At 37.1% G+C, this 27787-nt stretch overlaps 1 protein-coding gene across 1 annotated transcript; it reads right to left on the bottom strand.

Annotated features, from left to right (window-relative positions):
• Positions 1-1834: 1834 nt before the first annotated feature.
• Positions 1835-13572, bottom strand: LOC125238588. The gene is made up of 5 exons (XM_048145936.1): positions 13042-13572; positions 11781-12870; positions 9903-10439; positions 4031-4094; positions 1835-3284 (listed from the first exon to the last, which is right to left on the bottom strand). The coding sequence occupies exons 2-5, from the start codon at positions 12867-12869 to the stop codon at positions 2539-2541; spliced, it is 2436 nt and encodes an 811-aa protein (XP_048001893.1). The 5' UTR covers position 12870; positions 13042-13572; the 3' UTR covers positions 1835-2538.
• Between the last annotated feature and the right edge of the window lie 14215 nt (positions 13573-27787).

The raw sequence follows: 27787 nt of genomic DNA, 5'->3' as shown, positions 1-27787 counted from the left end.
CATACAGACAGACATCTCAAACTTATAACACCCCGTCGTTTTTGCATCGGGGGTTAAAAATTAAGTTCCATTCCTACTTTTTTTGCTAAGTTGTAAGCACTATTATTAGAAACGACTTTTGATTTAATACCTAATTAACCCCCGACGCAAAAACGAAGGGGTGTTATAAGTTTGACGTGTCTGTCTGTCTGTCTGTCTGTTTGTCTGTCTGTCTGTCTGTCTGTCTGTCTGTCTGTCTGTTTGTCTGTCTGTCTGTCTGTCTGTCTGTCTGTGGCATCGTAGCTCTCGAACGGATGAACCGATTTTGATTTAGTTTTTTTGTCTGAAAGCTGAGTTAGTCGGGAGTGTTCATAGCCATGTTTCATGAAAATCGGTCCACTAGGTCGCGGTCGGGGGTTTTTTCAAAATTTTAATTTTGTGGTTAGGTTATTTTACTGTTGTCGATTCACTACAATAGGGATGACGATTACATAAAAAAAAATGGTATTCTGTTTAGTCCGTCAGTTAGATCGTCCAAAAATACTGAACACATATTTTTCGCTTTTTCTAATTTATAAAAAAATACAAAGATATAGATCAAAGTTCCGGAGTGGGGGCTTGTGACGTCACTTCTAAGTAAAAATTGTACCTAGGCGTGACGTCACGCGAAACTTCAATTATACTACCGTCGTCATTTTTCGTTTACGAGAAAAAATAAAAAATACGTGTCTAAAATTCTTTGATAATCTAACTGACGGACTAATTAGTTTTTTAGTCGTCTCGCCTATTGGCTTGTAAAACTATAGAAAAAACTGTTAAAAAGTTACTAACGATCAATCCCAGGCTAAATGAGAAATGTAATGAAAACATGTAATTAATTAATTAAAGACCTAAGTATTAAGATAAGACATTAAAGAAGAAGACTGAATTTTAAGTTATTTTGCTATTCATTGGTTATGTTATGTTCCTTCAATGACAATCTATACTAACATTATAAATGAAAAAGTGTGTTTGTTTGTTTGTCCGTCTTTCACGGCAAAACGGAGCGACGAATTGACGTGATATTTTAAGTGGAGATAGTTGAAGGGATGGAGAGTGACATAGGCTACTTATTGTCTCTTTCTAACTCCCCATTTCCCTAAAATGGGGGGTGGAAGTTTGTATGAAGCATTCTACAAATTTCGAATTTAACGCGAGCGAAGCCGCGGGTAAGAAGCTAGTTGTTTTATATAATAATAAAGATATCTCGTTACGTCTTATTTTGTTCTCAAATAGTAAGTACAGTATCAAAATAAGAAGAGAGTTTCTTTTGTGTGTAATTCGTTACTTATGCTCAAAATGTATATTTGTGAGTGTGCACGGGAAAACGTCCAACTTTGTTTGCTATAAAGCCGCTTTGTCAGATTATTCATATAAAGATACAAGTAAATCTCGCCTTAATGGTAACCGACAAAGTGGGACGTTTTACTAAACACACTCACATTTGTGCTATACTGAATTTAAGTTAATAATAAAATATTTACGTTTAAATATATTTTCCTTATTAAATGGTGATGCATGTTAGTCCACTAAGGGCTTTTACCCTCGGTATTGTAAGCTCGGGCATTATGTTGTATTAGGCAGTGTCCCCACTTAGGCGTCTCGTGTCTTGCGGCGCGGAACGGACGTCTCCACCACGCCGCCTGAATGTAATTCAAAAAACGTCTCAGTACATTTTGTATAGGAAGGACGTAAGACGCGCCCCCAGGCGGCGCGGCGCGCGCCACGCGCGAGTGAGGACGCTGCCTTACAATATTAATAAAATCGCTCTCAAAATAAGGCACAGGTTACTGAAAATAATATTCTTTATTTGGCTTACAAAAAGTTGAAAGTTGAGTGTTTCTTACAAACAATAATCTCAATGATGTTTGAAATTACAAACACAATTTGAAAAAAAAAAAACATTAATAACATAAAAAAAAAACCTCATAAATCGGTCTAATAAGTTCAATGTGGATAAGATTGTTACAGTAAAAGAAGAGTTTCTCATCCTTCTCTTCAGAACTTTGTAACAAATGATTTAGTACGAGTTAAAAACCTTTTGAAAGTACCGAAAAACTTGTAAGGTGCAGCAGGATAAATATTGACTGGGGGGCAAATATAACTGGTTCATTTTTCCATGTTTGCATTTTTAAATAGAGTGTCCACCGGTTATATATGGTAGACGTGTTCAGTGGATACATGTAGAACTCAACATCATAGTGTAATAATGGAAAAAATGGATTATTTATAATTGCCACCCAGTCGAGATTTGCCCCGCTGTACCTTAGACAGTCTTCCACATTGAGAAAGAAATATAAATTCGAAATAACAAAAAACATCGTGATTTTTGCTTTCTCAGTCACAGATTTAAAAATTAAAAAAATATGAAATCAAATTGTTCATGAAAATAAAATGTCCTTTACCAGTATAAAATGAGAAAAATCGATCAATCAGCATAACTAAAAATTAACTTCGTTACCTTATAAACTAACACCAAGTGACAAGTGAAAGACTTTGAAAATAATCACTTCTGCTTCCCTAACTATACCCAAATCCACTACCGTCACTTCTCATTTCAAAAACTAAAGCACTTGTCGCAAGTTCCACTTCACTGGGTTTAACATCCGTCATTGTATCACTAGAACACTCTATATTACTGACAGGACATCCTGTATCAGCAACAGAACCTGTATTACTAATAGAACGTCCTACATCACTAAGAGAGCACTCTGTATTTTCATCATTTGCGTCTCTTTCAATAACTTCTTCCTTAATATTAATGGTTAACTCATTTTCTTCTTCAGTAACTTTAGCTTTCTTCACTTTTGCAGTTTTAGTACTATCTGTACTATTTTTCCTTTTTGTAGGCACATCTTTGATGAACACAGTTTCTTCAACTGTGACAGAATCTATTATTCCATCTTTACTTTCATCATCGTCATCACATTCAGTTTTAACGATTAAAGTTTCGAAATCTTCTCCTTGTTCTACTTCTACATTGACTGGTCTTGTTTCAATGTTGATCAGCGCTCCTTGAGCTGATTTTACAAGATTGACAAAATCGTGCATTGCTTTAAGTTTTTTATCGCAAGTTTGACAAACAGTTTTAGGTAAAGTTTCATCGTTGAAGTCCAGTTTTACACTGATATCGTTGAAAGCTAAAGTGGTGCTGTTGGAGAGATATGGTTTGTCCGAGATGGGAGCGCATTTTGTGAACGCGGCGCAGAAGCGACATTGGTCGATTGTACCACTGGGAGCGTCTTGTCTGGGTAATGTGTTGGTACCTGAAAAAAAGAACTTGTTAAATAATGCTTAGATTTTTTTTTTTTTTTCAAACTTGTCCACCCACTTTTTTTGTAAAATGGGTAGTTTTTACGCGAGTCATATAGCGATCGCGAGGTCTTTCGATTCTGATAGGAGTAAAAAATGTCCCAAGATTTCCATACATTTTTCAAACCTTCCATTCCGTTACCGTCATACAAAATGTATGAAAAAATGGTAACGGATTGGAAAAAACCTTGGAACACTTTTTGTATCCTATCAGGATAGTAAGAGCTCGCGACTCTGGGTAATGGAAACCACATAAAAAAATCCAAATAAAAAAAAGTAGGGGGGGGGGGCAACTATGAAACAAAATGGCCCAGGTAATCAAGATTTGTAACTGTGTCATTCAGGTTAGTTGAACTCGTACTAATACTAAGCTATGTGGACCTAAATGAAAGACTAACCAACGCTCTCCGGCCGGAAAGCGTCAACACAGTATAATCACATTAAGCATTAAGTCCGCCATTTGTACTTTTTTTCAAGTGTGGAGCCTAGGTTGGCATACAAATAGACATCCCCCCCCCCCCCCCCCGGGCCAGAAGCTAGATTGAGTTGTGTCTGAATTTGTCAATACATTATTTTCTGCTGGTCTAATACGTTGTGCTTATTTCCTGCTGTCCTGGATCCCGATTTTACAGTGACCAATGAGAATTACCTCTACCTCTGAAGAAAAAGGTAGTACCTATGGTTTAAATTAAAAACTTACCCGAGATTTGCGTAGCAGGAATACTGCTGGGGCCGGGCAGAGGCTGTGCTGGCGCTTCGTTCACCTGAAAATAAAGAGATAGAGATAGGTAAATGAACTTGGGATAAAAGTCAAAATTAGGAAGTGGCATACACCTATAACACAGTATAAGGACGACACAGTAGTTACTCTTCGGCAGCGTTGACGCGAAAGGTACCTCCTACCTTGGGGGACTGTGTATAAGATGGGGACGCTAAGGTAAAACAGAAAAAAATGGAGTTTTTGAAGTAGCATATTTATTTATGGCACATACACAACTAAATCAAGTTTAATTTGGCATACGTTTTAATGAAATCCATAATCATAGGATTTAAGGAAAAAAAAAATAGCAAAAAGTCGAAAAACATCATCTTACCCCACGCACGGGGTAAGACGAGGATATCTTCTTTAAATGAAAATGAAATATTTATTTTTCAAGTAGGCATATTACAATGCGCATATGAACGTCAAATAAAGCTACGCCGGCTCTAACCCTACGCCTCAGCCTCGAGAAGATTTAGTACTGAATACCTTCTTAATGGGCCCTAATGGCAGTCCAAACGTTATTTCGGCCCCATTCTTAACTTTTTTTACATATCGCTCCAACGTAGTCTGAGGTACACCATACATCGCTGCAGCCTTTCGGTATCCAACTTTTTTTGCTAACACATCTTCTACCGCCTTCTTCATTGCATCTTTTGACCACGCCCCTCTATTCGTTTTTCTTTTATATCTTCGTACCATTGCGTTCACCTGAAACGATGCACAAACAAAAAAAAAACAATTACCCAACAAGCATTTACAAACAATAACCTTCACAAACTTCACAAAGTTATATAAGGCAAGATGGGGCAATACCCCGTCTTACCTCAAACGGTTTGCCCCGTCTTGCCCGCATCGCTAATTGTGCAAAATAATTATATTATTAAATCACACGTCAATATTCAAGTACCAAGCCATACATAACAAGACGCTCAATAAAATCTTAAACGTGGTTATAAATCAAAATCAAAAAATCAAAAATCAAAATAATTTATTCAGCAAATAGGCCACAGGGGCACTTTTACACGTCACATGTACATAGGTATTTAAAAAGATATTTAAAATTGAGTTGAAATTACAATTGATACTATTATATACTAATTCTAAGTTCTAACTAAAGTTAACTCTATACAATTAATTAGAGATGTAGAAGGTCTCTAAATGTCGAATTACAACCAAGAACTACACTAAATTTTAATATAAAAAGTACAAATACAAAAAAAAAAAAAGTCTAAAATTACTTTAGAGGTGCAAATGACTCTAAATGTCACAACTAAAAATAAAATGTATATCTACTTAATCTAATTCTCCTTAGAGATGTATATGGTCTCCATGAGTCAAAATCATATATTTAAAATATTCACTAAAAGAAAGGAAACAAACGACAACCGAACAAAGTGTCCTAATTTAATAAAAATTAGAATTAAAGTTACTAAGTTATAACAGCCCCAGTAAGCTTAAACAGACCGGTCTTCACAGACGGCACCCGTTCACGAGTATGACGCGTATCTCAGCCATCGCCTCCCTCAACCTTTATTCGGGAAGGTGGCGACCCGATCAACGACGCCACCGCAGCAAAGACTTTTAAGTGTGCATGACATGTTCAAGCTGCCAGGCTAAATTAAATATTCAAATAATAAAACATAGCTGTAAGACACTATATTCTGTGCTCGTATGTTACAAAGGAAGGAAATATAGATTTATACAATATTTAAAAAAAATATTTAAAATTGAGTTGAAATTACAATTGATACTATTATATACTAATTCTAAGTTCTAACTAAAGTTAACTCTATACAATTAATTAGAGATGTAGAAGGTCTCTAAATGTCGAATTACAACCAAGAACTACACTAAATTTTAATATAAAAAGTACAAATACAAAAAAAAAAGTCTAAAATTACTTTAGAGGTGCAAATGACTCTAAATGTCACAACTAAAAATAAAATGTATATCTACTTAATCTAATTCTCCTTAGAGATGTATATGGTCTCCATGAGTCAAAATCATATATTTAAAATATTCACTAAAAGAAAGGAAACAAACGACAACCGAACAAAGTGTCCTAATTTAATAAAAATTTGAATTAAAGTTATTAAGTTATAACAGCCCCAGTAAGCTTAAACAGACCGGTCTTCACAGACGGCACCCGTTCACGAGTATGACGCGTATCTCAGCCATCGCCTCCCTCAACCTTTATTCGGGAAGGTGGCGACCCGATCAACGACGCCACCGCAGCAAAGACTTTTAAGTGTGCATGACATGTTCAAGCTGCCAGGCTAAATTAAATATTCAAATAATAAAACATAGCTGTAAGACACTATATTCTGTGCTCGTATGTTACAAAGGAAGGAAATATAGATTTATACAATAAAATTAAAGTAAGATAAACATTAAACATTAAACACATAATCTTGGAGATGTATAAGGTCTCCAAGTGTCCACAACTAAACTTAAATAAAAACAATATAATCAGACGAGAATATGTTCTCATACGTCAATTGAACACTAGTATGCTTAATTACACAATGCAGAGAAAATGAAAAAATATATACGACTTCATTCATCTATTGACAAGCAACCACCTTAAAGGCATCCCTATCATCTATAAAATCCTTCACAGTGTAGTACGCCTTACATAACAACAAACGCTTAATGCGTGCCTTAAATTTGTCAAATGGCAAATCCACTATATCGGTTGGTACTTTGTTATAAAAACGTGTACAGTTCCCGACGAAAGACGTACCAACCTTACGGAGACGGTGGGCGGTCACAGCAAGTTTATGTTTGTTCCTTGTGTTATAGTTATGGATGTCACTGTTAAGCTTGAATTCGTGGATATTTTTCCGAACATACATAATATTTTCGTATATGTATTGAGAGGCAACGGTAAGAATGTTCACCTCTTTGAATTTTTCTCTTAAAGATGCTCGACCGCCCAATCCGTAGATTGAACGGACTGCTCGTTTTTGCAGCACAAAAATAGCCTGAATGTCTGCAGCTTTTCCCCATAACAGGATCCCATATGACATAACACTGTGGAAGTAGCTAAAGTATACCAGCCTGGCCGTCTCTACGTTTGTTAGTTGTCTGATTCGCCTTACTGCGTAAGCTGCAGAACTAAGTTTGCCAGCTAAAGTGGCTATATGTGCATGCCATTGCAGTTTTGAATCCAAAGTGACTCCAAGGAAAACCGTTCGATCTTCAAATTCCAGCGTTTCACCTTTCATTTGGATCTTACTGTTATTTACCTGCTTAACGTTCGGAAGCGCAAATCTGATGCACTTGGTTTTCTTGGCGTTTAGAAGTAAGTTATTCGCCGTAAACCAGTCTGTTATGCTAGACAGTGCATCGTTGATGTTATCGAAGCTGCTTTCCTTTCTGTCAACTTTGAATATAAGAGAAGTGTCGTCAGCAAATAACACTATATCATGTTTATCTTGCACTAGTTTCGGTAGATCATTAATGTATACTAAGAACAGGAAGGGACCAAGAATTGAACCTTGAGGCACTCCAAGTGCTACCGGTGAACCTGCTGATTGAGTCCCATTGATAACAACTCGCTGAGTTCTGTCGGAAAGGTACGATGAAACAAGGTCAAGGGCAGCAGCTTTAACCCCATAGTGGCTCAATTTTCTCTTTAAATTCTCGTGATCAACGCAATCAAAGGCCTTTGATAGATCACAGAAAATTCCAACAGCATCTTGAGCTCTTTCCCAGGCGTCAAAGATGTGTTTTAGAAGTACCACACCGGCATCAGTAGTTGAACGACCTCTGGTAAAACCAAATTGATTATTGTCAAGCAATTTATTTCTGTTAAAGTGAGACAACAGTTGATTAAGAATAAGCTTCTCAAAGACCTTACTTAGCGCTGGTAATATTGAAATAGGTCTAAAGTTGGTCGGGTCTGATTTCGTTCCTGATTTAAACAGCGGGATAATTTTGCTGTGTTTCATAATATCAGGAAAAATGCCAGTTTCAATACATCTGTTGAAAATCTCAGCTAAATAGGGTGCGATTGATTCTACTATTGAGTGTAATACTTTAACTGACAAGCCCCATAGATCTTCAGTTTTCTTTAAATTTAAAGATCTGAACGTTTTAATAACTATGGTCGGAGTAACATAAGAAAATGTGAATATATCTGAACATTCTTCTACATTAGCTTGCAGCATTTCTTCAGCGACAATTGGCGATGAGTTAAGAGACTTTGTTGTCTCTGCCGGTATATTCGAGAAAAATCGCTCGAAGTGATCTGCCACTTCACGGTCGGAACTTACTAAAGTATCAGCAACTCGTAGGTTGTAGTGCCGTTCTTTTATTTTACGCTTTCCTGTTTCACTGCTGATCACTTGCCATGTAGTTTTAACTTTATCGCTGGAATTTAAGATCTTTTTGGATAAATAATCAGCTTTAGCGGCGACACACATCCTTTTAAAAGATTTCGAGAAATTCTTTACGTACTCTATAAATTCCGGCCTTTTATCAGTTGTTCGCAGATCATACAAATCATAGAGCCGGCGTCTCTTATCGTGAATATCCGGCGTAGCCCAGTCGCTAAATTTAACCTTGACCTTGCCCTGCATCTTCTTGGGGATGAAGCAGGCATCAAATTCCTTTTTTATACAGTTAAACAAGGAATTTGATGCCTGCTTCATCCCCAAGAAGATGCAGGGCAAGGTCAAGGTTAAATTTAGCGACTCAACAATAAACGCAGGCTATTACTTACAGTTTTATGTATATATATATCTCTAGGCTTCAAAAATTAGATCGCGACAACACGAAAACACGTTTCGACCTGTAGCTCCGATACGCGTGCACGCTGGCTCACTGTCGTCACCGCACTAATGGCGGCTTGCAAATGGCGTCCGGTCGGCTGTTGCATGACGTTTGTGTGGTATCTAGTTTGGCGTATGTGTGCGTGACCCCATCATACCCCGCGGCCCCGTTCCCCCTGCGTTTCGAAAGCACGTGGTTGAACAAAATTACCATAAATGTTACTCGACATCGTCAAAATAAGACGTTGTTATTACTATAAGTATTAGTATAATAATACCACATTATATCAGTCAGAAAACACAAAAAATATCATTATGCATATTATTCTCCAGTTCTCCACGTTTATCCAAATCCGCATGCATGTGTTGCGTACGTACTAGTACGTACATAACGCGCTTGTGTGGACCGCGCGGCGTACGTTAGTTGGAAGATTTATTTTAAGCCTGTAATTCCATTTCGAATTGAACGGAATAAACGTAAACAAACTGCTGTCACTGTCAAATTAACACGTGCAGTTCAAGTAAGGGGTTCTCAATTTAAGGGCCGAATGAAAAACAAATAACTTTTAACCAGTTATTAACGATCACTCTATTACACACTTACAAACGTGAATACAAAAAACACACGATGACTGTTATATTACGTTATGGTCTCATACAAGTCAAAATAAAAATCGGTCCAAAAATGACGAAGTTCTGACATATCAGATACTTACAAAACCAATCATTACATTGATGACTGCCTTATTATTATTATGCACCACCGTATTTGAAGACTGTTTTAATTAGCTAAAATTTACTACCACAGAACCACCTAGTCTTGAATTGAAAGCTGGTGAAAGAAAAATCATGTTTAGCGGCCCGCTATTTGGTCGCCTAGGTACATTTCTATAGTACTACCAGTGCACTATTAAAAAAAAGTTTTTTTTTATATTACACTGCAAGATAATATTTAAAAAAAGTTTTTTTTGTCGGGAAGGAAATACCACACACAAAAAAATCTTTATTTCCAATTTTTCACACGTAAAGCTTACCGTCTCCCGCTTAACAATTTTCAAATGTCCAAAAAACTTTTCCATGTCATCAACATCGAAGACAGTTTCTCTAATTATATCCCCCGCCTTTCTTTTCTCGAATAAAAGCTCGTTTCTAGTCCTAAAAGATCTGAACCAGTCAACACCCGCCATTTTCGCCTTCACCCAAGACTGAGGTATTTTTTTATTAATAATTCTCGCTATTTCATAAGCAAGTCTTCTGCAATCTCTTGGAGAATATCCTTCTACAGTCAATCCTTTGAAATTTTCCGCTCCTTTTTTAATATATTTCACCAGATGTTCCTCTTCTTCGGTGGTGAATATTTTGTTGACTTCGTAATTCGGAGTCAAGCGGATAGGTTGGCCGTCATTCTTCTTCATTTCAGCTACGTATCTGCGTACGGTGGCGAAACTTAATCCACAGAGGATACTGGCTTGTCTAATGCTCGAGCCAGACTTTATGAGGTTGAGCGCAGTTCTCATTTCATCTTCCGTGTGATTGCCCATTTTTTTAACAGCGTTCTTTTTACGACCCATCTGAAATGTGAAACATGTTTAAACACGCATTTCTGAGGTGAAAGAAGGAAGTTATTGTAACTATTTAAACGAAATCAAAATGGTTTTTTTTAGGTTATTTTTCTTTTTTTTATGTAAAAGGTCGGTTATCGGTAAAAGTGAGCATTTCAAATGAACCTGTACATTTTTTTTCGCAAAAAAAACACAAGTTTTTCAGAAACTTTTTTTCATTAATTAATACAAGTTATTGATATAAATAGATGAAGCTGTCTTTGTCGCTAATAAGGGCTGTAAATAAACCTTCCTTTTGTACCTTTTTGGTACGGAACCCTAAATAAAAAAGGTTAAGACGAATTAAGAATCACACCTTCAAGCCATTTTTTACACGATACCTTTTGATTACAACTGATAATTAGTAATTTTCGTTTGTAGTCACATTTTCATCGACACAGCTCTCTATTTAACAATAAAATATCAAAAATAATACTTACCTTTTACAATCAGAACACACAATCTAAAAATAGCACGACACTGCCGACGCAAGGTCAGCTGACAACTGAGCGGCCATTTTGTTTGCACCGTGTGGCAACGCGATCCACTGTGTACCGACTGTACCGCTAAATTACGTTAAGGACGACGCACACGCTCTGACCGCGATATCGGATATTGAGTTGTTGATGGAATTTGAAATAATTATTACGTAAAAAGTTTTTATGATCACATGATACAGTTTGAAATTAATTTCATCTTAAAATATTTATCCAATAATTCTAACATGCCTAGGCATAATTTACTAGGAATTTGCTGTAAAATAGTGAAAATACTATTTTAATTTTTAAAACCTTGCAAAACCATGATAAAAATATTTTTTTAAGTTGAAGCAGATGTAAAAAAAATTTAATTTACAAAAAAAAAAAACACAAATATTGAGTTCATAGTTACATGAATTTTAATTATAAATAATTATTTACAGACAAACATATAATCAAGGCTGTATTCCCATAAAGGGGTAGGCAGAGCACATGAAACTACTCAAGTTTCAGTGCCACTCTTGGCAATAATTATTTACCTAGTGTTTTATTCTAAAACTTCTGCTCCATACAATGGCTAAGAGGCTCTTATAAAATATATTTTTACTGAGGGATAAATCTTTTTTTTTTCTAAGTAGTTCAGCATAATATTGTCTTCGGTTACCGCGATAGTTAGGTACTCATGAAATAAAACTATGGAAACGTATTAAATCGCGGAAAGCGCAGAAGTTGTTAAGCATAAAAATATTAAATACAAAAACTACAAACAAGTACTAAAGGAAATAAGAACATTATTTATTTTATTGGATTGACTTGCTATCATCATACTTACTATATAATTACACTCTGCAACAGTTTCTGGTACAAATTCTTCTCCGGTAACAACTGTTGGATTGAATGGCCACACTCCGTTGTCATGGAAACACTTCACTACCTCCTTCCTCGACGGCAACATGGTACGGACAATGTCCAATATGTCACACTCAGCTTTCGACAGCAGCTCCTGCTTCTTAGGTCTCTTTATAAACTTAGCTAACTTCAATAGCGGTTTCATAGCAACTTCACACTTCGGAACACAAAGTAGAATAACTGAATTTTGAGCTGCCTTCTTCAAAACATTCACATCAATATACTGACAATTATCTATTAGTAACAGAATAGGACTATCTGCGCTCGGCTTAGTACAATCTATGAAATGGTCGAAGTATCTCAAATCTCTAGTGTTAAGTATTTCTGTTTTGCTTTCTATACAAATATTTGTTCTGTCCTTCAGTTTGTAGTCCTCGTTATTCATCATAAACTTGGGAGTCACAATATCTCCTAAAGCATTCACAGCCAATTCCATAGACACCGGTTTCACATCTGTTGAGTCTGGGTCAGAAATGTATTTTGCTATTGGAACAGTAATTTCTTCTAAATAGTAAATCCTTGATGGTAGGAAATTGTGTTTTTGTAGTAAGTCATGAAGCATATTGTAGAAATTTTTCATTGCCTTCCCTTTTACTGGTTTTAAAGGAAAACTATGCCTTTTAACAAACTTTTCAGCCCATTCTTTGCTAGCCGTATTATTCTTAACCCAAGCCTCAGGTATAACATACTTCCATCGCTTTGCAAGTTGACAGGACAGTCTCCTGACTTCGTCCATAGATAATCCGGAGTAGACTTTAGCGTACTTAGCCAGCTGTTTTACAATTTCATGTTCTTGTGATGCACTGAAGAGTAGTCGAGGTTTGTAGCCAACGGTAGGGTTGTCGCCAGACTTGAGTTTCTTTATGAAGCGGAAGAGGCTGGCGTGGCAGATGTTGACGGCCTTCGCTACCGTTCGGAGGGTCTGCCCCTCGTGCAAGACGGCATAAGCGGCTGCCTGCATCAGTTTTTGGGGAGTGTTACCCCGGTTCGTTTTTCTCACGTAATTCCGCATTCTAAAAAAATAAGTGAGTTTTTTTAGTATATTTTAGTCATATTATTCATAGAAAAGTTTGCAGGACTTTTTAATTGTATGTCTAAGTGTGCACTTGTATAAAAACAACAAAACCAAATTACCTAGGCTTCATATAAAATAATATACAAATGATTAAGGTATAAATACTTACGTTTTCTATTTATGTAATACAAGCGCTGCAATAGCAACCGTATTGTATCAGATTTATCATATAAATCCCAATTTTACACTTTGAGTAATTAATAATTAATGATTTTACACTGAACCTTTCGAAGTTATATTAAATTTACATTTTCAACATACAAAATTTAGTTGAACAGTCTTTTCCTTTACATATAATACACTGAAAAAGAATACCAACAATAGTAAAACAGACTATTTAGCGTTTTACTTGTATTTCTTTTCAAAAATATTAATTTTATTTACGTTTTGTTTAGTTTCGATGCAGCCTACAGTGTTGTAAACACAACTCAACTCAAGTTTGATAGACGATAGATGCAAATAACGTTCGACGCGTTTGCGACATACGAAAATTTTTACACAAAAATAAACCAAACTGCTCGATAATAAAGTTTCATCTGGAATATTGCAATAAGAAGTAAGTTATAAAAATCTACGGTCACCGCGATACAGATGTAGTACGAAGAGATTTGCCTTCGTATTTTACGGAAACGAACGTGTGCATGCTATTTCAGTCAGTACAAGTACAAGATGTCCAATACAATACAATACAAATATTCTTTATTGTTCACCAATATAACAAGATTATATCACATAACTTTAATACACGATGTACAGATGTAGTACGAAGAGATTTGCCTTCGTATTTTACGGAAACGAACGTGTGCATGCTATTTCAGTCAGTACAAGTACAAGATGTACAGATGTAGTGCGAAGAAAAGAGTTGCCTTCGTCGGCTTCGTCACAGTCTTCGTATAGTTACGGAAACCTCACTTCACTTCACTTTTTAGTCTATGGCTACCGCGCAGTTAAGCACAATTCTGCCAAAAACGAGTATCGAACTTCACACGCAGGGCCGGATTAAGGGTAGAGCGAGTGGAGCGGCCGCTCTAGGCGCCACATGGCAAGGGGGCGCCAAAATCGAGAGTGTGGAAAAATCCATACAAAAAAATTATACGTTGCGCGGGCGCGCACATATGACAAAATGGCGAGAGGAGTCGGGAATGAATCCGCTATTGAAAAATCTAGATTTGTATTTCAGATTAAGTGGAAAGTTCTACCACATTGCCAACATATACCAACATTCATAAGGGCGCTGTTGCTAGGGCGCTGTAAAAGGAGGATTCTAGCCCTTGACGAACCACATTGATGTGCGGCGAACGACGAAGTTACGTCGCTATCCAAATGCAAAAATATGAGTCTACCCGACCCGACAGTCCAAAGCGGAGTTCCTCATAAAGCCAAAGGCGCAAAACGTTTCAGAAAGGCGCATTTTGTGAGTCCCAGCAGATGGTGAGCGAACTTCAAAGCACTAAGACCTAAAAGTCGGGAACATAGGCGCCCTGTGAAGTCAAAATACCCCAAGATATGTCAAAGACCGCAGCTCTGCAGAACAAGCTTGAAAGTTCGCGGATTCCCCGCTGGCAGGTTGAGTCTTCATAAATCGAGTAAAAAAATCGCGCTCGCTTCGCTCGCGCTTAACTATTTCTATGTTCTCTTTTAGTTATTCCCAAAAAAAAACCAATGTGCTTTCCTGACTTAGCCACTATAGTGCTCCATTTTGTTAGTTACATACATACATACATACAATCACGCCTGTATCCCATAAAGGGGTAGGCAGAACACATGAAACTACTAAAGCTTCAGTGCCACTCTTGGCAAATAAAGGGTTGAAAAAAAAACGAAACTATGACATTGCAGTGACAGGTTGCCAGCCTCTCGCCTACGCCACAATTTAACCCATATCCCATAGTCGCCTTCTACGACACCCACGGGAAGAAAGGGGGATTTTGTTAGTTATTTTATGTATTTACATGATATCCACGTTCAGCCACACGTAACTATATGCTAGGGTGCGACTACGAAAGTCCAACCATTTGTCCCTTTCGTACTCTGTATCTGTATGATGAAATGCATAAATTCTGTATTACGCCAATCTTCAAATTGCGGCATTACTATGAAAAAAATTTCGCGCTCGCTGCGCTCGCGATTTATTTTCCTAGACGTAGTGAAACCTTACCAAGGGGCGCCGAAACTCAAACTCGCTCTACCCTGATCGAGCGCACGGGCCGGCGCTGTTCACACGGCATGAGGATAGAAAATAAACATAGAGCAAAAAGATAGACTGGGTAATACCTGCAGAACAATATAAGAAAATGACAAACAAAAATTACTTATTCTAAACAAACATTCTTTTGATTATTATATTATTATAATTTAATACAAAAACAAACATTTATGTTCAACACTAAGTAAAAAAGGTGCCTTTTAAAGGACAATATTGTTTTTTGACATAAATTTACTTATAGCATACACCACTTTATTATTACTAGTTAGGTACAACAATGAAGACATATTAGTAGGTAAAGGTACATTAATATTTGGATGGTAGGAATAAAGATCAGGAGATTTGTTATTTAGCGGACAGTTAAAGAAAATATGATCAATATTACCAACTTCAGTACCACAGTCGCATATAGGAGAATCTTTCATTTTAAAACTATGTAATTGCTCGGACGAACAAACACGACCTAATCTGAGTCTAATAATAATGCTAGTGTGTCTTTTAGAAAGAGATCTATTTTTGAAAAACCATGGACGGGATGGGATAGATGGCTGAATTTCAGAAAAGAAGCATTTCTACGAACGTGTCATGCTATTTCAGTTAGTCTCAGTACAAGATGTACTGACATTGACTGAACTAGTATGACAAATACGAACGTTTCCGAACTCAGACGAAGGATACTATAGACTTGCAACTTACTAAATATATATACCTATAGACGCACAGTCCCGAACAAAAAAGTCGAAAAAAATGGCCTCAAATGACATTCCAACCACAGATTCCAACTTTATTCAGATAGGTGCAAATAACGCTAACTTAAACCTAAATCAAAATATATCTGTTTTTTGAAAACCGAATTTGTAATGTAAGCCGTAAGAATCAAATTCGTGAACCGTTCGATACGAGTTTTCAAATAAGTAACATATAAACCGTTTTCGTCCGATCACCGCGATACTGGCAACTACTGAAACGTCATTAGAAAAACAATCAATGTCAAAACTACAAGTCATCAGAATATCGCATGCATGGAGTCGCATAAATAATATTAGGCACGTTGAGTAATAAAAAATCTCTTATAACAAAATAAGTTTATTTACACTTTTTACATTTTATATACAAGGTTTGACTTAAGACATCTATTATAAAAACAAATTCACTTGTTTGCCAAATTGGCAGTATACCTAGGTTTTCATTGTAAATATAATCTTTTTTTAGGGTTTCGTACCCAATGGGTAAAAACGGTACCCTATATATATAACAAGATGTTATTTGTCATGTAAATGAGATCATATGCCGAAGAATGTAGATTACTGACACGATAAATTTGACTCAATGCCTTGAAAGGAAAGGGATGGAAAGTGATTGTTTATAGCTAGTTAACTGTCTAAGTAATATTTACGAAAATTACAAAGTGTGGATAGGCCTAACTCTTACACTAAACCCGATTTTCTTGTTACACGTGTTGAATAAGAAGAGAGTGACTTACGTTCAAGACCGGCTTGGCTGTTTTGACTAATTTGTGAAAGCCTTTTTTGGTCAAATATATGTCTGACGCAGGGAAATGGGCCGAACACACGGTACACCAGTCGTTGGATCTGAAAAATTCATCGCCCCTATCTCGTGCTATGATAGCGGCCCATTCCGATCTTCGCTTGGGATCCCGAGGGAATCTTGAATTAAAATATAACGCTATTAAAGTACATACGAGACAAAGTGATGAAATCTGCCATTTCAAGTTTGCTACACGTATTTTAAAAATATACAGTCAGATATATCGCAACGTACGAGTTACTCAAAGATATCAGAAAACGTGTGAGTGTATGTTCAGATATTTTTGAACATCTCGTTCGTTGCCATATATCTGATGGCTACTGTACACTGCCTACCTACTTTTTCGTCAATAGGCACATGTATAAGAAAACGCATGTAAGTAGATGTAAATAAAATAATAGCGACTCCGTACCTTTTTGTTCCATAAAAATCCTTTATTTTTGCAATTAATTAAATTTATTCTAAAACACGAAATTGCATCGAGTTTATACATAATTTGTCAATACATTTGAATTACTTACGTAAAAAAACGTATCCCACTGTCTTTCTTGTGTTTTTTTGTGCTATTTTTACAATTCTTAACCGAGCACGACGACATTGTCATTCGACGCCGGTCGGCGAATGACTAAGTCACCAACTCTATACTTTTTCGTAAGATCTAGAGTTTGACTGTAGCCATTTTTTCGCCTGACTGTGTATCTAGTACTATGATACATCAATGACTTGCAAAAGATAATGCACATAGTTTTTTAGGGTTCCGTAGTCAACTAGGAACCCTTATAGTTTCGCCATGTCTGTCTGTCCGTCCGTCCGTCCGCGGATAATCTCAGTAACCATTAGCACTAGAAAGCTGAAATTTGGTACCAATATGTATATCAATCACGCCAACAAAGTGCAAAAATAAAAAATGGAAATGTTTTATTGGGTAACCCCCCCTACATGTAAAGTGGGGGCTGATATTTTTTTTCATTCCAACCCCAACGTGTGATATATTGTTGGATAGGTATTTAAAAATGAATAAGGGTTTACTAGGATCGTTTTTAGGGTTCCGTAGTCAACTAGGAACCTTTATAGTTTCGCCATGTCTGTCTGTCCGTCCGTCCGTCCGTCCGCGGATAATCTCAGTAACCGTTACCACTAGAAAGCTGAAATTTGGTACCAATATGTATATTAATCACGCCAACAAAGTGCAAAAATAAAAAATGGAAAAAAAATATTAGGGTACCCCCCCTTAATGTAAAGTGGGGGCTGATATTTTTTTTTCATTCCAACCCCAACGTGTGGTATATTGTTGGATAGGTATTTAAAAATGAATAAGGGTTTACTAAGATTGTTTTTTGATAATATTAATATTTTCGGAAATAATCGCTCCTAAAGGAAAAAAAAAGTGCGGTCCCCCCCCCCCCCCCCCCTCTAACTTTTGAACCATAAGTTTAAAAAATATGAAAAAAATCACACAAGTAGAACTTTGTAAAGACTTTCTAGGAAAATTGTTTTGAACTTGATAGGTTCAGTAAGTAGTTTTTGAGAAAAATATGGAAAACTTCGGAACCCTACACTGAGCGTGGCCCGACACATATTTTCGGATATAATTGCTCCTAAAGGAAAAAAAGTGCGTCCCCCCCGCCCCCTAACTTTTGAACCATAAGTTTAAAAAATATGAAAAAAATCACACAAGTAGAACTTTGTAAAGACTTTCTAGGAAAATTGTTTTGAACTTGATAGGTTCAGTAAGTAGTTTTTGAGAAAAATACGGAAAACTACGGAACCCTACACTGAGCGTGGCCCGACACGCTCTTGGCCGGTTTTTTTGATAATATTAATATTTTCGGAAATAATCGCTCCTAAAGGAAAAAAAAGTGCGTCCCCCCACCCTCTAACTTTTGAACCATATGTTTAAAAAATATGAAAAAAAAATCACAAAAGTAGAACTTTATAAAGACTTTCTAGGAAAATTGTTTTGAACTTGATAGGTTCAGTAGTTTTTGAGAAAAATACGGAAAACTACGGAACCATACACTGAGCGTGGCCCGACACGCTCTTGGCCGGTTTTTATAATTTATATGTGCCTCTCTAACCTTATTTGGCCAAATGAAAACCTTCATTCTCTTGTAACTCTACAAGGAATTTTATAAAATGCCAAGCGATTTCTTTACCCTTTCCATTTATTAGGAAATAATGCCTTGTCCCTAAGAGTATTCCTTGTGAGTTTTAGCATATGGGAGGGATCTGGAAATATGGCTACTTTTCATCCCTTATGTACAAACACGGGGTTAATCTCTTCACTATCTAATTTACATCTTAATACTCTAGCCATGGAGAAATTGGCTGGGCAACCATCAAAAGTTAGGGAGACAATATCAATCCCGCATTCGCCTACAGGTCAATGCATGTTTTAACAAGCGAGGCTTTTTGTTCCGCAGTAACACTGTTAACAAGAAAGTACCCTATTGGAAGTTTCCAACTGCTATTTAAGCAAGTAAGCATAAAAACCAAGGCTTCCTTAGCAACAAGTAAGTTATCACCCTGATCATTGTTTTGGCCATGGTTAACAAAACCAGTAAATTGTAAACCGTCCCACTCTACGGACCTCCTTAAGGCCATTTCGTCAAAACAGAGGTTGCATAATATTTTTTGGATGAGTCACTTTTAGGCCGGCAACAGACAGTCTGAAAAATTCATAATCTTTTTTAAGATGACTGTCTGTGGCGTGCCTTACTTTTAGCCACGAGCTTAAGGGCTTCCAAAGATTCTGAAGAGAATCCCGGTTCACCGTCGACACTGTCGACAGTTTGGTACCAACGAGCCAAAGTACGAGTGTGCAGTAAACACGTATCAAATTGTTGCCGAACAAAATTATAGGCCCGTGGACTTATGAAATGCAAGTTTAATGCAAATTTTCGGACTTCAGGAGAAAATTTACTCTTATTTTGGCTTCAGAAAATCGATGTCTTTTATTTTCAACGACGTTAGTAAATCAGCTGCTTCTTGATTTAAAAAGCGTTTGGATTTTAAATTTTCAATGATGGCAAACAATTCTGCATTCTTTTTTTGAAGTCGTCGCGTCTTTGACCTCAACACAGGTATTTTCTTTTTTCGAGACTCAGCCAAAATTGTTTTCCGCCTCAATTGCTTATAGTGAGGTTCAATTTTCTCGGTGTCAATGTGTCATCGACCGTAAAAGCTACTGGTGGTGCTAAACCTCTCTGAAATATAAATAAATAATAAAAGAAATACATTTCATCACCTCATGTGAATAGTTTCGATATCTCTTAGCTTATAATTATTTGGCCACCATATGCCCACTTCATCTGTCAACGCCAACCAATACTTACACTTTCCATCGCTTCTGATGTAACCGTTTGAAATGTTTTTTGAGCGATCATTTTGCTTCCTTTGTTCGTTACTTCGTTACATTCGGTCATATTCTGGATAGGCTGGCGTAAGTCAATTATCCTATAGTAGTTTTATATCGCTGTTGAATTTATGTAATAGTATTATTTGGCTGAATTATCAATGTTATGTAATTAGCCTAAAATCTGGCGATTCACGAAATCAGAGAGTCTGGCGTAAGTCCATCGATTTAAAGTATTTAAACTTCCCAAGATACACTATCGCCTACAAATTCGACACTCAAAAGTGTCCGATCGCTTAGTTGCAAATGTGTGCGTCTAGTTGACAAACAAAAACTTCGCAATGTAGTAAAAACTACTTTCATTTTTTTTACAAAAACAACGTTATTGCTTAGTAATTAAAGTTCAATTTCAAATGCAAGCAATTGGCGGTTATGACATGAATAAATGTGATCATCACGCAAGTCATAAAATTTTATTACCGCAGATGCCAGTTGCGCTTATTTTTAAACAAATCTAAGTCTTGTTGCAACCAACTTAAGTTTAATTCAGTTCGCGCTGCAACAATCTAGATGCTATTTTTAAATTGGGAACGAGGATGGACAGAGGCATCATGGGAGTCGCGCATTTTTGCGAAAAACTGTTTTAAAAAATCCTATTAGATAGAAAATTTCTTAAGGAACAAAACGTTTAGTATAACATTTTTCGAGATGTTGCGTATTTTAAGCGGAAAAAAATAAAATGTGTTTTTATTGTATGAAACTGAAAAATACATATCTTATTTTAAGAACACTCGCAGATCCTGACGGATTATCTCAAACAAAAAACAATGGGGGACAATTGCAACTGATCAATATTTCCACGTTTTGCAATTTTGCATTATTAAATAGAGTCAACTGATGTAGTGTCTATCTTCTCCTTCTTCTAACTTAAGAACTGTGCTCTTGTCGGTGGAGCAATCTCCAACTCGTCCGGTCTTCTGCCAACTCCTTCACCTTCTGGTACGACACGACCTGAACCTTTTCTTTAATTTGGGTGAAATAGTTTCTCCTGGGTCTTCCTCTTCCCCTCTTTCCTTCTACTTTTCCTTCTACGATGTTTTTGAGAAACAGGTCATGTCGTAGCAGATGTCCAACTAGTACGCCTCTTCTGTTTTCTATTGTCTTTAATATATTTCTTTTTTCTTTAATCCTATCTAGAACTCTAACATTTGATATTTTTTCTGTCCAACTAATCCCTTCCATTCTCCGCCAGCACCACATCTCGAAGCTTTCCAATCTCTCTCTATCTCTTTTCGTCATTGTCCACGTTTCACAAGCGTATAAGGCGATGCTCCAGATATAGGATTTAATAAAAAGTTTTTTTGTGGTAGTACACATTTTCGATTTGAAAATGTGTTTCTTATTGTTGAAGGCTTGTTTTGTTATTTTCGAAACTTATGTGCGAAATGTCATTTGATATTTGCCTGTCGCTTTTCGGTGAAGGAAAACATCGTGAGGAAACCGGACTAATTCTAATAAGGCCTAGTTACCCGTCGGGTTGGAAGGTCAGGTGGCAGTCGCTTTCGTAAAAACTAGTGCCTACGCCAAATCTTGGGATTAGTTGTCAAAGCGGACCCAGGCTCCCATGAGGCGTGGCAAATGCCGGGATAACGCAAGGAGGATGATGATGTATATACCTCTATATTATATTTGTGTAAATCTATAATATGTAATTTATTTGTATTTATTAATAATATATGTATTTATAATACTTATTAGTATCTTAAATAGTTAGGTAAATATATTTATATAAATCCCAATTTCTTCTATAGCGTAGTCCAATAAAGTAAGGTCTTTAGTGTTATTTAGGTGTCCGTGCCTTCGCTTGAACCACTAATGAGATTAACACCTTCATAACTCGGCCCTAATCGAGTGAATTCCTCGACTAGTAGCGCCATCTGGCGCGCCAGTCAAGTACTAGTGTCGCCCTGTTACCAGCGCTCGGCTGCTTTTTCCTCAGTACGCTTTTGTAACTCGGCCGAGCAACACGTTTACAAAAGCAAGTCTTAAAAAGTTCGAAAAATTTAAAACATCGAAAAGATTATGATTACTTCTAACTTCGTGATATTCCGCTCGGTGCCTTTGGCCCAGCGACGAGACGCAGTGACCTCCTGTAGGCACCGTCATAAATACGCGGATACATATGACTCACTCACGTGAGACTGACAAGGCGTCGTCCCGTGAGACGACAGACGTCGTCGCGTGAGACGACAGACGTCGTCCCATGAGACGACAGACGTCGTCCTGTGAGACGACAGACGTCGTCCCGTGAGACGAAAGATGTCGTCCCGTAAGACGATAGACGTTGTCCTGTGAGACGACAGACGTCATCCTGTGAGACGACAGATGTCGTCCCGTGAGACAACAGACGTCGTCCCGTGAGACGAAAGACGTCGTCCCGTGAGACGACAGGCGTCGTCCCGTGAGACGACATGACGTCGTCCAGTGAGATGACATAGCGTAGTCCCGTGAGACGACAGATGTCGTCCTGTTAGACAACATGGCGTCGTGCGGTGACATGACAGGCGTCGTCCAATGAGACGACATTGCATTGTCCCACAAGACGACAGGGTTGTTCCTGTGTGGTGGCATGGAGACGATGAAGAAAATTGACAGCGATGGGACGCAGTGTAATCCTATGCACCGTCATAAAGAATATAAGGGACAAATGCCACGCTCACGTAAGACGAGACAGAGCGACGTCCCGTGAGACGACATAGGTTCGTCCCTTGAAAAGTCATAGCTTCGCCTCGTGAGGTGACAGGACACAAGAGATGTTTTGAAACGACAGATGAGGTCCCATTAGACAACCTGGCCTATGAAAAGATAGGGCCCACGATACTTTGCGGTAATTAGCACAACTCTTAACTAAACATACTTTGTATAAGGTATTTCTAAACATATGTTCTTCGTAGAAGGTCTTTCGAATCAGAACCACAGCGTACGTGTTAACCTGAGACATACACAATTACACAGTTTAGTCATTGTCTTATTAGACAATAATCATCACGTGATGGGTTCTCATAAGTGGGGTCGTTTTATACAGGTAAAGTGAACGACATCGGCGTCGTCTCAATTGCCTAATTAGCTAATACATAATCAGCGTGGTCACCTGACCAACAGATGAATGATTGTGAGGGATGTCCAAATTTATCTCACTCGTGAATATCTGAACGGCCATAATGATGACGAATGTGTGATCCAATTACTGTAAAGCAACGCCGTTATTGCCAACCTAATTTGTCATGTCAACTTTTAGAATGCTCGTCATGATAGAGGTTTATTAGCAGGTTTGACGTTGTGAAAATCCACTTCCACATCTAAAAACGTGTGGGTGGAGCTTCGGTAGCAATTAACTAGCACTTTGTTGTCAGATACTAAGCGAATTAAGAAATATACATAATAGTGATGCTAAACAGAATGAAAAACCACTTTATATTACAAAGCCCTTCTTGCCCAATCAGAAAGGGAGAGGGGGCGGCGAAGAGATACCAATGGGAAAAAGAAAATCCATTAATTTATGCCACTGTTTTACGCTATTCCTAGAGTGCAGATTCTTTTAAATGAATGATTAGAGCTCTAGTCTCATCAACTCACGGGCGTCAATAATTGACGCATGGTCTTGGGTCTTGATACGGACTTTAGAAATGCAGAAGAACCACTCAGGTACTTAGCAAATGTTGACTATTAGCTACAAAATAACTTACCGCAAAGGAAAATTCTTGTACTAGGCTCATTACTCTGTGAAACCTGGATATTCGTCTGTATTTCAGCAAACTTATAGCTGTCCGGCTGAAACATCCAGTCGGACTAATGGCGGATAATGTTCCAGTATATGTTGTTCAGTATACCGAACTGACAAACGTATTACTTCTGTAACAATCGACCCAGTAGAGACTTCTGAACCAATTCATTTAGAAATAAAAAGCTACAGCTCGGAAAGTTTTCTAAGTACGATATATACATATATGTACTACAAATTGACCTCAAACTGCCGTTAATCGACCAACGGTTAGAATACTCAATCATGCATTATTACTAACGTTATCTAGACCAAGGTTACAGACAATCCTTGAAGAGGTTAATTACAAAGACAACAAACTCGTACCGGAAATCTGACTCCCAAATATATACGATATTTTGTGGATAGTTTGGCAAAATGACTTAAAGGATATGTTATTTAGTACAATAGCATTTTAGTATGCCTTATTGCATTGTTACTCAGGACGGACTCTCGTCGTAAAAGGATTTGTCGGTTGCCCAGTTCGATGGCGTAATGTTACGAATCCTATGTTTCTATAAATAACTAACGAATTAGATTAAAGAGACGACCGAACAATATTCTCAAACTACTTAGAGCGAAGAACTATGGCTTACATCTCTTGACCGAAGTAAATGAAGTTGGTCCTAAACTTAAACAACTACACAAAACAAAGCAAGAAACCGTGTAGGTAAATTGTATTCAAAGTGCTTATTTGTTGTATGAGTATGATATATCGAAAACACTTTAAGCTCATTAAAACCAATAGGGCAATACATTTTCCGAGAGCAGCCGATTTTCACAATTTGCTAAGGCACTCTTATGGATAAAATGTTGAAAGGTAGTCACTGAATGTGGACGCCTGTTTCTGAAATAATAAATTAAACGGAAATTGAAGGATGAATCTCTTTCGATTTTAGAACACAGTTTCCTCTTACAAATAAAGAGGCGCTCGCATCCTAAAATTATCGCCCGCTACTGCAGTATTACTAACAGAAAGTTCCCGTTTATTTCATTTGACAAATATTTTCTGAATAGGTTTCTGGGGCCTAGAGAGATTAACAGAAGTTGTATATTTACAATTAACTTTTGGAACTCCATTAGCGCGTTGTAGGATCGATACACATTTCCGCAGTTGCTTACTAAACGCCATTTATTAGAATTTTGCGGCGCGACTATTTGTCAGTAACAGAGTAGACGCCACAACTTATTCAAAAACGGTTCGTAAGGTCAGAGGACGAGTCCCAGTCCCAATTGAATTTAGTGTAAGGAACTAGAAATATGATATTTATAACATTACTGTGCTTATGACTTAATTTAGAAGACTTCGGACTCCTAATATACCTGACATACAAGAATTTGTTAGGACACTCATAAAAGGTAGCGCAGATTCTAGGCAAAATGGGTTTCTAGTGGTAACAAAAAACTTAAAATTATTGCCGTTTAAATAGATATTGATGAACTATATTTATCAGAAGTAAGAAAGCGCTTAAGGTACGCAGTACTTATAGCTACGATATTTTGACCTATTGGTCTCGGATGACAGGCAAGTGTAAATACCATTGTCATCGTCCGTGGCGCTATATGCTACAGCCGTGCGCACATACGACTTTTAAGAAAAATTCTAATTATATGCCATATGATAAATAAATAATTGTCATCTCGATATAATTGTAGAATCAGGTATTACCCTACATAACAGTTGCATCTTGTTTGTGGGAAGTCCCGCTGCATATGGATTTTGGGAAATAAGCAAGAATACAGTAAATATTAACCCGTATGTTTATGTGTATACATCAGTTTATAAAGAACGTGAGACATTTATATTATTCGCACAAAAGAGCAATATAGAATATATTGCTTTGCAATTTGGTGATAAATTACGAAAGTTCTGAAAAGAAAACTATGTATTTACTATCTTAAGCTGATGACTGAATTTTCATTATAAATGGGTAATCGTACATCATTAACCCTTATTTGAAGAGTTATCTGTCGTCTTACATTCTTATTAGAATATCGAAATGGACTAAAGAGCTATAAGTCGTAATGTTTTAGAATTACTAGCTCACGAATCGTACAATTTTGCCTTTATAAATTCGGCTAGTCAGCACATAAGTCATAAAAATGATAAGCCTAAAAATATATGCATCACATATTCATAATTATTCAAACACAAATTAAATATCGAAAAAAGCATACTAGCTAGACATAGTAAAAGACTAAATAAAGTTGACACGTACAGTGTAGAGAGGATTCCCGCATTAACATTCATGTATATTCATGGAAGTATCAAAGTCAATTTAATTAGAAATAATTGCCTTCATTTGATCTTCGCCTAAGTATGTGTGAATCATTAGATCATTGATTCGTTTCAATCGCTTGTATCCCAAAGCTTTTTGCTCAGTTGACCCATTTTAATTTAATAGGAAAAATTTGCATAGTTTCCGTTCTCGTAAAGACTTTGAGTAGGAGCTTACCTTTTATTATATGGATCCTTAGCTAACCATGGCCATGGTATTGTCAATTCAGTCAGAAGCCGAAAATGTATTATCATCTTATTTGCAGTTTTGCTACTAGTCCAGCAGTAACGCATACATTATCGTGATGTGGGTATACATTACAAATTAACATATGATAGCGTGCAATTTCTTCCAACTCAAGCGTTCATTTCAATTGTTTTGGCAAATGTATATTTCATATACAGAATTCATAACACATTATGCTATGGGAAATGTTGACATTTGGCAGTGGGCTATGTAAGACAATGTTTAAGCTATGTCAATATTGCTTATTACTCAGTATACTAACAATAATATGTGCATATTCGGAGATACATATAGGCGCATTACTTATGGTAGAGTAATCAATTTACATGAAAAATAAAAATTTAAACATAATGTCATAATGCTCATGGCAGTGCTATGATATAATTGTTTATTATAGTTACATGATATAATTATAGTTATCTTAAGCAGAAGAAGACTAGTATTTTGGTGAATTTATAAGACAAAAAACATGTATATGATCTTGTTCTGACTAGGGACTGTTGTAAGGGAAACGCGAGACAAATTTAGCCGACGTTGATGTAACACCCATTGATTAAGGGGAAGCTCTTCAGAGTTTGGGTTGCTACAGATATTTTCTCACAAAAATGTTATTGAAATAACAGGTTTTATTTCCGTAAATATTGTAATACCGATCTATTAACTACTGGCTTCCTGTCGGTTTCATGTTATGCATAAATTAAGTGATTCACCACCATCATAGAGTCATAATGGATAACTGTGCTGTGCTGTGTTGAGTCAGTTTCAACTCATGAAACCTTAGTGGCTAAATTTTGAAACATCCCTTTGTATACCTTCCTATTTCTTATTATGACATTTCTGTATAAATAAAGTATATCAGTCACAGTACGCCCTAACCAGCGCCGGCAGAGGTTTAAACACGTCTCATTAGTGGTTCAAGCGAAGGCACGGACACCTAAATAGAACCGTTTTTCCCCCGAAGGGTAAAAAACGGATATTTAGGTTCCTGCCGAAGCTTGAACCACCCTTAAGGGCCTTGCCGGCTAAAGGTACTGAGGAAAAAGCAGCCGAGCGCTGGTAACAGGGCGACACTAGTACTTGACTGGCGCGCCAGATGGCGCTACTAGTCGAGGAATTCACTCGATTAGGGCCGAGTTATGAAGGTGTTAATCTCATTAGTGGTTCAAGCTTCGGCAGGAACCTAAATATCCGTTTTTTACCCTTCGGGGGAAAAACGGTTCTATTTACATATCCCGCACCTTTTTTGGTCTTCTCTGTTTGGCCTAAAGGTTGACTGGTAGAGAATGCCGTGTAGCATTAAGTCCGCCTTTTGTAACTGTATATTTTTACTGTGTTTAAATAAATAATTATGACACTTAGTACCTATTCAAAAAACTTACTTCAATACATGGAAAGGCCCCT

The sequence above is a fragment of the Leguminivora glycinivorella genome, chromosome 24, assembly GCF_023078275.1.
Source record: "Leguminivora glycinivorella isolate SPB_JAAS2020 chromosome 24, LegGlyc_1.1, whole genome shotgun sequence".
In the NCBI taxonomy this organism is placed as follows: domain Eukaryota; kingdom Metazoa; phylum Arthropoda; class Insecta; order Lepidoptera; family Tortricidae; genus Leguminivora; species Leguminivora glycinivorella.
The sequence above is the reverse complement of the archived record's forward strand: the minus strand, read 5'-3'. Positions and strand labels throughout refer to the sequence as shown.

Coding starts and splice junctions, on each gene's coding strand:
- LOC125238588 (XM_048145936.1), bottom strand. CDS start 12,869: ATGCGGAATTACGTGAGAAAAACGAACCGGGGTAACACTCCCCAAAAA. Junction 10,440..11,780: donor TTGCAGAGTGTAATTATATA/GTAAGTATGATG, acceptor TTCACATTTCAG/ATGGGTCGTAAAAAGAACGC. Junction 3,285..4,030: donor TCCTGCTACGCAAATCTCGG/GTAAGTTTTTAA, acceptor TCTTTTTTTCAG/GTACCAACACATTACCCAGA.